At 50.9% G+C, this 15,123-nt stretch overlaps 1 protein-coding gene across 2 annotated transcripts in view; it reads right to left on the bottom strand.

The window, feature by feature from the left end:
- LOC110503875 (septin-4) overlaps nt 1–15,123 on the bottom strand; it is an 86,471-nt gene that overhangs the window by 33,283 nt on the left and 38,065 nt on the right. Inside the window, exon 1 of one of the 2 annotated variants that reach the window (XM_090218474.1) lies at nt 8,400–8,578. The exons of the other annotated variant lie outside the window; for it this stretch is intronic. Coding sequence (XP_090074600.1) covers nt 8,400–8,402 — 3 coding nt within the window. The 5' untranslated portion in view covers nt 8,403–8,578. Of the gene's footprint in view, nt 1–8,399; nt 8,579–15,123 lie in introns of those variants that run through there. 2 annotated transcript variants of the gene reach the window in all.

The raw sequence follows: 15,123 nt of genomic DNA on the forward strand, positions 1-15,123 counted from the left end.
CATTAAAGGCGCAAAACGATTGCCTCAGATATTGCAATATTTTTAGTAGCATATCGTAGAAGAGGTCACCCTAAATAATGCAGCAATATTTGAACATATGGGCAAGTTCCAATGTGAGGAAATACTTGGTTTGGAGATTAAATCGATTTGGCTTTAGTGATTCTTGCCATTGCTCAGTTCATAAGACAACACCTGAACACTACAGCCTAGTAGTAGAGATCTGCACAGTCTTGAACGCACACATACACACGCACGCTGGCGCGCACACACACACACACACACACTTCCTCCGGATAAGAACGGGGCTGAACAAAATGCTGAGATAAGAGAACATGAAAAGCTCAGTCTCTGCCTCTCCAAACACCGCCATAACAGCTTCTCCCTGAATAGCTCTTCTGACTCACACCAACTGCCATTAGCTCAGAGCATTTCATAGAAATACTAAACAAGTGGTAATAATGATATGCTCATCCATAACAGCTAAATGAATGTTCTCAATGGGCTGAATAGCTCGATGACTAGGCTAACACCAGCTTATAATGTAGCGGATTTCTAATTATACAATATTCAGTTGCTCCATTTAGTGCAGTAGTTTAACACGCAGTCATGGACTCATTAACACATTGGACTCATCCATATCTGGATCCAATAACAGTCATGGACTCATTAACACATTGGACTCATCCATATCTGGATCCAATAACAGTCATGGACTCATTAACACATTGGACTCATCCATATCTGGATCCAATAACAGTCATAGACTCATTAACACATTGGACTCATCCATATCTGGATCCAATAACAGTCATGGACTCATTAACACATTGGACTCATCCATATCTGGATCCAATAACAGTCATGGACTCATTAACACATTGAACTCATCCATATCTGGATCCAATAACAGTCATGGACTCATTAACACATTGGACTCATCCATATCTGGATCCAATAACTGATACGTTAAGTATAAAAGACATCTTGTTTTGAACAGGTCACTCATCCCCTCTGCCCTGCAGCCAGCTCCCTCCTGGGTCATCTGCCTAGCGACTGAGCCCGTTCATGGTTCGTCTCCCAGGCGACCGGGGACTATGTCCATAACGATATGAATGACGTTCCTCAGCCTGTGATGAGGCTGTTAGAGTCTATGATTGACAGGTCAGACATTACACGTACACACATGCACGCACACTTGTGTGATTGACAGGTCAGACACCACAAGCTATATACCCCCTGGCGACAGCCATTATGAAGCTGTTAGCATAATAAGCAACAGTCCAATCCCCTGACCTTTATGTAGTCACAGACCGACCCGTAGTACAGACTCCAGGCTCAGACCCGTAGTATAGACTCAGACCATTAGTATAGACTCAGACCATTAGTACAGACTCAAACCATTAGTACAGACTCCAGACTCAGACCCGTAGTACAGACACCAGACTGACCCGTAGTACAGACTCCAGACTCAGACCCGTAGTACAGACTCAAGACCCGTAGTACAGACTCAAGACCATTAGTACAGACTCCAGACTCAGACCCGTAGTACAGACTCCAGACTCAGACCCGTAGTACAGACTCCAGACTCAGACCCGTAGTACAGACTCCAGACTCAGACCCGTAGTACAGACTCCAGACTCAGACCCGTAGTACAGACTCCAGACTCAGACCCGTAGTACAGACTCCAGACTCAGACCCGTAGTACAGACTCCAGACTCAGACCCGTAGTACAGACTCCAGACTCAGACCCGTAGTACAGACTCCAGACTCAGACCCGTAGTACAGACTCCAGACTCAGACCCGTAGTACAGACTCCAGACTCAGACCCGTAGTACAGACTCCAGACTCAGACCCGTAGTACAGACTCCAGACTCAGACCCGTAGTACAGACTCCAGACTCAGACCCGTAGTACAGACTCCAGACTCAGACCCGTAGTACAGACTCCAGACTCAGACCCGTAGTACAGACTCCAGACTCAGACCCGTAGTACAGACTCCAGACTCAGACCCGTAGTACAGACTCCAGACTCAGACCCGTAGTACAGACTCCAGACTCAGACCCGTAGTACAGACTCCAGACTCAGACCCGTAGTACAGACTCCAGGCTCAGACCCGTAGTACAGACTCCAGGCTCAGACCCGTAGTACAGACTCCAGGCTCAGACCCGTAGTACAGACACCAGACTCAGACCCGTAGTACAGACTCCAGACTCAGACCCGTAGTACAGACTCAAGACCATTAGTACAGACTCAAGACCATTAGTACAGACTCCAGACTCAGACCCGTAGTACAGACACCAGACTCAGACCCGTAGTACAGACTCCAGACTCAGACCCGTAGTACAGACTCCAGACTCAGACCCGTAGTACAGACTCCAGACTCAGACCCGTAGTACAGACTCCAGACTCAGACCCGTAGTACAGACTCCAGACTCAGACCCATAGTACAGACTCCAGACTCAGACCCGTAGTACAGACTCCAGGCTCAGACCCGTAGTACAGACTCCAGGCTCAGACCCGTAGTACAGACTCCAGGCTCAGACCCGTAGTACAGACTCCAGGCTCAGACCCGTAGTACAGACTCCAGACTCAGACCCGTAGTACAGACTCCAGACCCGTAGTACAGGCTCCAGGCTCAGACCCAGAGTACAGACTCCAGACCCATAGTACAGACTCCAGACCCATAGTACAGACTCCAGACTCAGACCCGTAGTACAGACTCCAGACTCAGACCCGTAGAACAGACTCCAGACCCATAGTACAGACTCCAGACCCATAGTACAGACTCCAGACCCATAGTACAGACTCCAGACTCATAGTACAGACTCCAGACTCATAGTACAGACTCCAGACTCATAGTACAGACTCCAGACTCATAGTACAGACTCCAGACTCAGACCCGTAGTACAGACTCAAGACCCGTAGTACAGACTCAAGACCCGTAGTACAGGCTCCATTCTCAGACCCATAGTACAGACTCCAGACCCATAGAACAGACACCAGACCCATAGTACAGACTCCAGACTCAGACCCATAGTACAGACTCCAGACCCGTAGTACAGACTCCAGACCCGTAGTACAGACTCCAGACCCATAGTACAGACTCCAGACCCATAGTACAGACTCCAGACCCATAGTACAGACTCCAGACCCATAGTACAGACTCCAGACCCATAGTACAGACTCCAGACCCATAGTACAGACTCCAGACCCATAGTACAGACTCCAGACCCGTAGTACAGACTCCAGACCCGTAGTACAGACTCCAGACCCGTAGTACAGACTCCAGACCCGTAGTACAGACTCCAGACCCGTAGTACAGACTCCAGACCCGTAGTACAGACTCCAGACCCGTAGTACAGACTACAGACTCCAGACCCGTAGAACAGACTACAGACTCCAGACCCGTAGTACAGACTACAGACTCCAGACCCGTAGTACAGGCTCAGACCCGTAGTACAGACACCCGTAGTACAGACTACAGGCTCAGACCCGTAGTACAGACTCCAGACTCAGACCCGTAGTACAGACTCCAGACCCGTAGTACAGACTCCAGACTCAGACCCATAGAACAGACTCCAGACCCATAGTACAGACTCCAGACTCAGACCCGTAGTACAGACTCCAGACTCAGACCCGTTGTACAGACTCCAGACTCCAGACCCGTAGTACAGACTCCAGACCCATAGTACAGACTCCAGACCCATAGTACAGACTCCAGACCCATAGTACAGATACCAGACCCATAGTACAGACTCCAGACCCATAGTACAGACTCCAGACCCATAGTACAGACTCCAGACCCATAGTACAGACTCCAGACCCATAGTACAGACTCCAGACCCATAGTACAGACTCCAGACCCGTAGTACAGACTCCAGACCCGTAGTACAGACTCCAGACCTGTAGTACAGACTACAGACTCCAGACCCGTAGTACAGGCTCAGCCCCGTAGTACAGACTCCAGGCTCAGACCCGTAGTACAGACTCCAGGCTCAGACCCGTAGTACAGACTCAGACCCGTAGTACAGACACCCGTAGTACAGACTCCAGGCTCAGACCCGTAGTACAGACTCCAGGCTCAGACCCGTAGTACAGACTCCAGGCTCAGACCCGTAGTACAGGCTCAGACCCGTAGTACAGACACCCGTAGTACAGACTCCAGGCTCAGACCCGTAGTACAGACTCCAGGCTCAGACCCGTAGTACAGACTCCAGGCTCAGACCCGTAGTACAGACTCCAGGCTCAGACCCGTAGTACAGACTCCAGGCTCAGACCCGTAGTACAGACTCCAGGCTCAGACCCGTAGTACAGACTCCAGACTCAGACCCATAGAACAGACTCCAGACCCATAGTACAGACTCCAGACCCATAGTACAGACTCCAGACCCGTAGTACAGACTCCAGACCCGTAGTACAGACTCCAGACCCATAGTACAGACTCCAGACCCATAGTACAGACTCCAGACCCATAGTACAGACTCCAGACCCATAGTACAGACTCCAGACCCATAGTACAGACTCCAGACCCATAGTACAGACTCCAGACCCATAGTACAGACTCCAGACCCATAGTACAGACTCCAGACCCATAGTACAGACTCCAGACCCATAGTACAGACTCCAGACCCATAGTACAGACTCCAGACCCATAGTACAGACTCCAGACCCATAGTACAGACTCCAGACCCATAGTACAGACTCCAGACCCATAGTACAGACTCCAGACCCATAGTACAGACTCCAGACTCCAGACTCGTAGTACAGACTCCAGACTCGTAGTACAGACTCCAGACCCGTAGTACAGACTCCAGACCCGTAGTACAGACTCCAGACCCATAGTACAGACTCCAGACCCATAGTACAGACTCCAGACCCATAGTACAGACTCCAGACCCATAGTACAGACTCCAGACCCATAGTACAGACTCCAGACCCATAGTACAGACTCCAGACCTGTAGTACAGACTACAGACTCCAGACCCGTAGTACAGGCTCAGCCCCGTAGTACAGACTCCAGGCTCAGACCCGTAGTACAGACTCCAGGCTCAGACCCGTAGTACAGACTCCAGGCTCAGACCCGTAGTACAGACTCCAGGCTCAGACCCGTAGTACAGACTCCAGGCTCAGACCCGTAGTACAGACTCCAGGCTCAGACCCGTAGTACAGACTCCAGGCTCAGACCCGTAGTACAGACTCCAGGCTCAGACCCGTAGTACAGACTCCAGGCTCAGACCCGTAGTACAGACTCCAGGCTCAGACCCGTAGTACAGACTCCAGGCTCAGACCCGTAGTACAGGCTCAGACCCGTAGTACAGACACCCGTAGTACAGACTCCAGGCTCAGACCCGTAGTACAGACTCCAGGCTCAGACCCGTAGTACAGACTCCAGGCTCAGACCCGTAGTACAGACTCCAGGCTCAGACCCGTAGTACAGACTCCAGACTCAGACCCATAGAACAGACTCCAGACCCATAGTACAGACTCCAGACTCAGACCCATAGTACAGACTCCAGACCCGTAGTACAGACTCCAGACCCATAGTACAGACTCCAGACCCATAGTACAGACTCCAGACCCATAGTACAGACTCCAGACCCATAGTACAGACTCCAGACCCATAGTACAGACTCCAGACCCATAGTACAGACTCCAGACCCATAGTACAGACTCCAGACCCATAGTACAGACTCCAGACCCATAGTACAGACTCCAGACCCATAGTACAGACTCCAGACCCATAGTTCAGACTACAGACTCCAGACTCGTAGTACAGACTCCAGACTCGTAGTACAGACTCCAGACCCGTAGTACAGACTCCAGACCCGTAGTACAGACTCCAGACCCATAGTACAGACTCCAGACCCATAGTACAGACTCCAGACCCATAGTACAGACTCCAGACCCGTAGTACAGACTCCAGACCCGTAGTACAGACTCCAGACCCGTAGTACAGACTCCAGACCTGTAGTACAGACTACAGACTCCAGACCCGTAGTACAGGCTCAGCCCCGTAGTACAGACTCCAGGCTCAGACCCGTAGTACAGACTCCAGGCTCAGACCCGTAGTACAGACTCCAGGCTCAGACCCGTAGTACAGACTCCAGGCTCAGACCCGTAGTACAGACTCCAGGCTCAGACCCGTAGTACAGACTCCAGGCTCAGACCCGTAGTACAGACTCCAGGCTCAGACCCGTAGTACAGGCTCAGACCCGTAGTACAGACACCCGTAGTACAGACTCCAGGCTCAGACCCGTAGTACAGACTCCAGGCTCAGACCCGTAGTACAGACTCCAGGCTCAGACCCGTAGTACAGACTCCAGGCTCAGACCCGTAGTACAGACTCCAGACTCAGACCCATAGAACAGACTCCAGACCCATAGTACAGACTCCAGACTCAGACCCATAGTACAGACTCCAGACTCAGACCCATAGTACAGACTCCAGACTCAGACCCATAGTACAGACTCCAGACCCATAGTACAGACTCCAGACCCATAGTACAGACTCCAGACCCATAGTACAGACTCCAGACCCATAGTACAGACTCCAGACCCATAGTACAGACTCCAGACCCATAGTACAGACTCCAGACCCATAGTACAGACTCCAGACCCATACTACAGACTCCAGACCCATACTACAGACTCCAGACCCATACTACAGACTCCAGACCCATACTACAGACTCCAGACCCATACTACAGACTCCAGACCCATACTACAGACTCCAGACCCATACTACAGACTCCAGACCCATACTACAGACTACAGACTCCAAGTACAGACTCCAGACCCATAGTACAGACTCCAGACCCATAGTACAGACTCCAGACCCATAGTACAGACTCCAGACCCATAGTACAGACTCCAGACCCATAGTACAGACTCCAGACCCATAGTACAGACTCCAGACCCATAGTACAGACTCCAGACCCATAGTACAGACTCCAGACCCGTAGTACAGACTCCAGACCCGTAGTACAGACTACAGACTCCAGACCCGTAGTACAGACTACAGACTCCAGACCCGTAGTACAGACTCCAGACTCAGACTCGTAGTACAGGCTCAGACCCGTAGTACAGACACCTGTAGTACAGACTCCAGGCTCAGACCCGTAGTACAGACTCCAGGCTCAGACCCGTAGTACAGACTCCAGGCTCAGACCCGTAGTACAGACTCCAGGCTCTTTGACTTAAGACAAAGCAGTGACATTTCAGCTGTAAGTCAGATGCTGAAGACCTCAGGGTATTGGCCTGCTAAGCCTTTACTCATAACATCTGGAGTCAGGCTTCACCTGAGACTAACCAACTGGAACATTATCCCAAGCTTATGGCCCAAGCCAGCAGTCAATAGGTTGTTAAAGTCAAGCTCATATATGTTGTGACTGGATAAGCAATAACCTGTACCCAGAGGAGTTTGCATGCCTGGTTCGTTTTCTATGTGCATTCTTCAGACATTCCTGAATTTGCAGGTTCATATAATGCTAATTGTAATTTGGCATACTACTTTTGTGCTACTTCTGGGCAACTGTTACCCACGGTAGGCGGGTGGAGTATCTTTGGCCTGGCCGGGTCTTTAATATGGACCAAGGCTAATTGTCCACTTCCTCTCCTAATCTCTCCTTCCGTCCAGTTCTCCTCATCAGCCCATAAGAGCAGCAGTAAACAATAAACACAGATCTATAGTAGACCACTCCTCTAACATCAGAGACCAAATACACAAAAAGCCATATGAAAAAAAATATGCAAAGAATGCATGTCAACCAACACACTCTAGCAGAGAAACACCTTACACTTGAAACGATCTACAACTGATACAGGCTTTATAGGGCATTTATAGATGACACTTGAAGGCTTGGTATCACCAATGTAGTGGTCATGAATTTACGTACAATTCCCCCACGCACACATCCTCAAGAGTACCAATTTACCAACTCCTGCACTAAAAGGTTCATAATCTATTCTCCTCACCCAACCCTTAACCTCCAAGCACCTTACCAACAGCCATCAGACCCCCATAAAACAATCAGGCGCAAACTAACAACGTCCCTTTGACCTTAGTCAGCAAGGGGGTAACCTACTTCTTAAAACAAGTACCCACGACACAGACTGACCCGTCAGAACCATAGATGGCTGCCCGTGTCATGTTATATCTCCACACTTCAGCATGGTCCTGTTCCCTGCTGATAGTCAGGCTGAAGGAATCACAGACAGCAGTTAAACAGATGTCTAGCCAGACACAGACATCTTCCCAGCTGATAGGTCAGAGCTAGCGTTGTCTCATGCCCTCTAAAATAAAAAGCAGGTTAAATAGCAGCAGCACCCAGCCCCTCCTCCTATGTAGCCTAGCATCCCTCTCCCTTGCCAACAGAACACAGACAACAGGGCTAGTACTTACCATGCTGCAGACTGCCAAAGCTCACATACACACAGTGCTTCAGTCTCTGATAGGGACAGTGAGCCGCTCCAGGAATCTTCTGCACCGCTTACCTAGTCTATCATGAGCGAGAACGTGCACACACACAGGTACAGACTTGCAGAAAGACATCCTGTAGGAAATCAAGCTGCATACACAGTGCTTATCGGAGAGAGATAGAGAGAAGGAAAGAGAGAAAGCTCTGGGATGAGGGATCAAGCTTGCCCCAGTACAATAGACTTCAGGAAATGCCATCAGGAGCTGGGAATAAACTCCAGGCAGAGTGCAGAGCAGACTGAGGATGTGGCTACGGATACAGGGAAGGAGAGAGAGGGGATACCGGAGGGTCTGTCTGAGGAAACTACATACATAAAATCCCCCAATAACTTCAGGGTCAAATTCTAGACTCTGTGCTCCTACATCTGCATTGCTTGCTGTTTGGGGTTGTAGGCTGGGTTTCTGTACAGCACTTTGTGACATCAGCTGATGTAAAAAGGGCTTTATAAATACATTTGATTGATTAATGGATTGATCTCACTGAATAATCCTGACATATCCACATTTACATCAATGCTTGATATGTGGGAAAGTTCAAGGTATGCATGAGTATTTACAGGTTAGGATCCAACCCCTTAGTGTGGAAAGTCAGTCGCCGATGTCCAATCATTTTCAGGTTGACTGTTTAATCCAACACAGAACAGTTACCTACAGACAGGTTTTTCAACTTACTGTAGGAGTGGACAGGGATGCTAACATGTAATCACTGGCTGAGTTGAAAGATCTGGTTAAACTTTGGACCTGCATTCCTTGAAATGGATGTGGATTGAAGACCAATGTTTTTGGTCATCAAAGTGGTGTTTTGAGGACCGGAGTCACCAGACACTGCTAATACATCACACTCAGCACGGACTACTGTGGTCGTCACCTCGCCTCCAGTTTGTTTGTTGAGCTAACTGGTCTGGTACACCAGAGGCCCTGTTTGGGTACATACAGTGGGGCATGATGGTATATACTCAGCCCTGCCTGGTCATAGCCTCAGTCAGACACACTCCCAAAACCAGTCTCTCTCGCTTACACACACACACACACACACACGTCTCTCTCGCTTACACACACACACACGCTTCTCTCTCGCTTACACACACACACACGCTTCTCTCTCGCTTACACACACACACGCTTCTCTCTCGCTTACACACACACACGCTTCTCTCTCGCTTACACACACACACGCTTCTCTCTCGCTTACACACACACACACACACTTCTCTCTCGCTTATACACACACACGTTTCTCTCGCTTACACACACGTTTCTCTCTCGCTTACACACACGTTTCTCTCTCGCTTACACACACTCACGTCTCTCTCGCTCACACACACTCACACACACCTCTCTCGCTTACACACACACTCACGTCTCTCTCGCTTACAGACACACACGCACACCTCTCTCGCTTACACTCACGTCTCTCTTTCGCTTACACACACACACGCTTCTCTCTCGCTTACACACACACACACGCGCGTCTCTCTCGCTTACACACACACACACACTTCTCTCTCGCTTACACACACACACGTTTCTCTCGCTTACACACACGTTTCTCTCTCGCTTACACACACACTTCTCTCTCGCTTACACACACACGTTTCTCTCTCGCTTACACACACGTTTCTCTCTCGCTTACACACACGTCTCTCTCGCTTACACACACACTCACGTCTCTCTCGCTTACACACACACTCACGTCTCTCTCGCTTACAGACACACACCTCTCTCGCTTACACACTCACGTCTCTCTCGCTTACACACACACACGTCTCTCTCGCTTACAGACACGTCTCTCTCGCTTACACACACACACACACGTCTCGCTCACTTACACACACACACACACGTCTCTCTCACTTACACACACACACCCACACCTCTCTCGCTTACACACACACACACGTCTCTCTCGCTTACACACACACGTCTCTCTCGCTTACACACACGTCTCTCGCTTACAGACACACACACACACACACAGTCTCTCTCGCTTACACAAACCTCTCACTTACACACACAGTCTCTCTCGCTTACACAAACCTCTCACTTACACACACACACACACACACACACGTCTCTCTCGCTTACACACGTCTCTCTCGCTTACACACACACACGTCTCTCGCTTACAGACACACACACACACACACACACAGTCTCTCTCGCTTACACACACACACCCACACCTCTCTCGCTTACACACACGTCACTCTCTCGCTTACACACACACACACACACACACACACCTCTCGCTTACACACACACACACACACACGTCTCTCTCGCTTACACACACACAAACACACACACGTCTCTCGCTTACACACACACACACCTCTCTCGCTTACACACACACACACCTCTCTCGCTTACACACACACACGTCTCTCTCGCTTACACACACACGTCTCTCTCGCTTACACACACAAACACACCTCTCTCGCTTACACACACACACGTCTCTCTCGCACACGTCTCTCTCACACACACACACGTCTCTCTCGCACACGTCTCTCTCGCTTACACACACACACACACACACGTCTCTCTCGCACGCACACACGTCTCTCTCGCACGCACACACACACACGTCTCTCGCACGCACACACACACACACGTCTCTCTCGCACGCACACAAACACACGTCTCTCTCGCACGCACACACACACACACACACACACACGTCTCTCTCGCACGCACAAACACACGTCTCTCGCACACACACACACACACGTCTCTCTCGCACACACACACACACACACACACACGTCTCTCTCACACACACACACACCCGTCTCTCTCGCACGCACACACACACGTCTCTCTCGCACACACACACACACACGTCTCTCTCGCTTACAGACACACACGCACACCTCTCTCGCTTACACTCACGTCTCTCTTTCGCTTACACACACACACGCTTCTCTCTCGCTTACACACACACACACGCGCGTCTCTCTCGCTTACACACACACACACACACTTCTCTCTCGCTTACACACACACACGTTTCTCTCGCTTACACACACGTTTCTCTCTCGCTTACACACACACGTTTCTCTCTCGCTTACACACACACGTTTCTCTCTCGCTTACACACACGTCTCTCTCGCTTACACACACACTCACGTCTCTCTCGCTTACACACACACTCACGTCTCTCTCGCTTACAGACACACACCTCTCTCGCTTACAGACACACACCTCTCTCGCTTACACACACACACGTCTCTCTCGCTTACAGACACGTCTCTCTCGCTTACACACACACACACACACGTCTCGCTCACTTACACACACACACACGTCTCTCTCACTTACACACACACACCCACACCTCTCTCGCTTACACACACACACACGTCTCTCTCGCTTACACACACACGTCTCTCTCGCTTACACACACGTCTCTCGCTTACAGACACACACACACACACACACACAGTCTCTCTCGCTTACACAAACCTCTCACTTACACACACAGTCTCTCTCGCTTACACAAACCTCTCACTTACACACACACACACACACACACACACACATACGTCTCTCTCGCTTACACACGTCTCTCTCGCTTACACACACACACGTCTCTCGCTTACAGACACACACACACACACACAGTCTCTCTCGCTTACACACACACACCCACACCTCTCTCGCTTACACACACGTCACTCTCTCGCTTACACACACACACACACACACACCTCTCGCTTACACACACACACACACGTCTCTCTCGCTTACACACACACAAACACACACACACGTCTCTCGCTTACACACACACACACCTCTCTCGCTTACACACACACACACCTCTCTCGCTTACACACACACACACGTCTCTCTCGCTTACACACACACGTCTCTCTCGCTTACACACACAAACACACCTCTCTCGCTTACACACACACACACACGTCTCTCTCGCACACGTCTCTCTCACACACACACACACACACACGTCTCTCTCGCACACGTCTCTCTCGCTTACACACACACACACACACACGTCTCTCTCGCACGCACACACGTCTCTCTCGCACGCACACACACACACACGTCTCTCGCACGCACACACACACACACGTCTCTCTCGCACGCACACAAACACACGTCTCTCTCGCACGCACACACACACACACACGTCTCTCTCGCACGCACAAACACACGTCTCTCGCACACACACACGTCTCTCGCACACACACACACACGTCTCTCTCGCACACACACACACACACACACACGTCTCTCTCACACACACACACACACACACCCGTCTCTCTCGCACGCACACACACACGTCTCTCTCGCACACACACACACACACACACACGTCTCTCTCGCGCACACACACACACACACGTCTCTCGCACATACACACACGTCTCTCGCACGCACACGTCTCTCTCGCTTACACACACACACACACAAAAACCCGTCTCTCTTTCGCTTACACACACGCGTCTCTCTCGCTTACACACACGTCTCTCTCGCACGCACACACACACGTCTCTCTCGCACGCACACACACACACACACACGTCTCTCTCGCACGCACAAACACACGTCTCTCGCACACACACACGTCTCTCGCACACACACACACACACACACACACACACACGTCTCTCTCACACACACACACACACACACACACCCGTCTCTCTCGCACGCACACACACACGTCTCTCTCGCACACACACACACACACACACGTCTCTCTCGCGCACACACACACACACACGTCTCTCGCACATACACACACGTCTCTCGCACGCACACGTCTCTCTCGCTTACACACACACACACAAAAACCCGTCTCTCTTTCGCTTACACACACGCGTCTCTCTCGCTTACACACACGTCTCTCTCGCACGCACACACACACGTCTCTCTCGCACGCACACACACACACACACACGTCTCTCTCGCACGCACACACACGTCTCTCTCGCACGCACAAACACACACACACACACAAACACACACGTCTCTCTCGCAAGCACAAACACACGTCTCTCGCACACACACGTCTCTCTCGCACACACACACGTCTCTCTCGCACACACACACACACACGTCTCTCTCGCACACACACACACACACGTCTCTCTCGCAAGCACACACACATACACACGTCTCTCTCGCACGCACACACGTCTCTCTCGCACGCACACACACACACACGTCTCTCTCGCACGCACACACGTCTCTCTCGCACGCACACACACACGTCTCTCTCGCTTACACACGCGTCTCTCTCGCTTACACACACACGTCTCTCTCGCACGCACACACACACACACGTCTCTCTCGCACGCACACACACACACGTCTCTCTTGCACGCACACACACACACACGTCTCTCTCGCACGCACACACACACGTCTCTCTCGCACGCACACACACACACGTCTCTCTCGCACGCACACACACACACGTCTCTCTCGCACGTACACACACACACGTCTCTCTCGCACGCACACACGTCTCTCTCGCACGCACACACGTCAATGTTTTTGGTCTTCAAAGTGGTGTTTTGAGGACCGGAGTCACCAGACACTGCTAATACATCACACTCAGCACGGACTACTGTGGTCGTCACCTCGCCTCCAGTTTGTTTGTTGAGCTAACTGGTCTGGTACACCAGAGGCCCTGTTTGGGTACATACAGTGGGGCATGATGGTATATACTCAGCCCTGCCTGGTCATAGCCTCAGTCAGACACACTCCCAAAACCAGTCTCTCTCGCTTACACACACACACACACGTCTCTCTCGCTTACACACACACACACATGCTTCTCTCTCGCTTACACACACACACACGCTTCTCTCTCCCTTACACACACACACGCTTCTCTCTCGCTTACACACACACACGCTTCTCTCTCGCTTACACACACACGCTTCTCTCTCGCTTACACACACACACGCTTCTCTCTCGCTTACACACACACACACGCTTCTCTCTCGCTTATACACACACACGTTTCTCTCGCTTACACACACGTTTCTCTCTCGCTTACACACACGTTTCTCTCTCGCTTACACACACTCACGTCTCTCTCGCTCACACACACTCACACACACCTCTCTCGCTTACACACACACTCACGTCTCTCTCGCTTACAGACACACACGCACACCTCTCTCGCTTACACTCACGTCTCTCTTTCGCTTACACACACACACGCTTCTCTCTCGCTTACACACACACACACACACACACACGCGCGCGTCTCTCTCGCTTACACACACACACGCTTCTCTCTCGCTTACACACACACACACGCGCGTCTCTCTCGCTTACACACACACACACACTTCTCTCTCGCTTACACACACACACACTTCTCTCTCGCTTACACACACGTTTCTCTCTCGCTTACACACACGTTTCTCTCTCGCTTACACACACACGTTTCTCTCTCGCTTACACACACGTCTCTCTCTCGCTTACACACACGTCTCTCTCGCTTACACACACACACTCACGTCTCTCTCGCTTACACACACACTCACGTCTCTCTCGCTTACAGACACACACCTCTCTCGCTTACACACTCACGTCTCTCTCGCTTACACACACACACACGTCTCTCTCGCTTACAGACACGTCTCTCTCGCTTACACACACA

Source organism: Oncorhynchus mykiss, chromosome 24, assembly GCF_057628025.1.
Source record: "Oncorhynchus mykiss isolate SJ-2025 chromosome 24, ASM5762802v1, whole genome shotgun sequence".
NCBI classification, from domain to species: domain Eukaryota; kingdom Metazoa; phylum Chordata; class Actinopteri; order Salmoniformes; family Salmonidae; genus Oncorhynchus; species Oncorhynchus mykiss.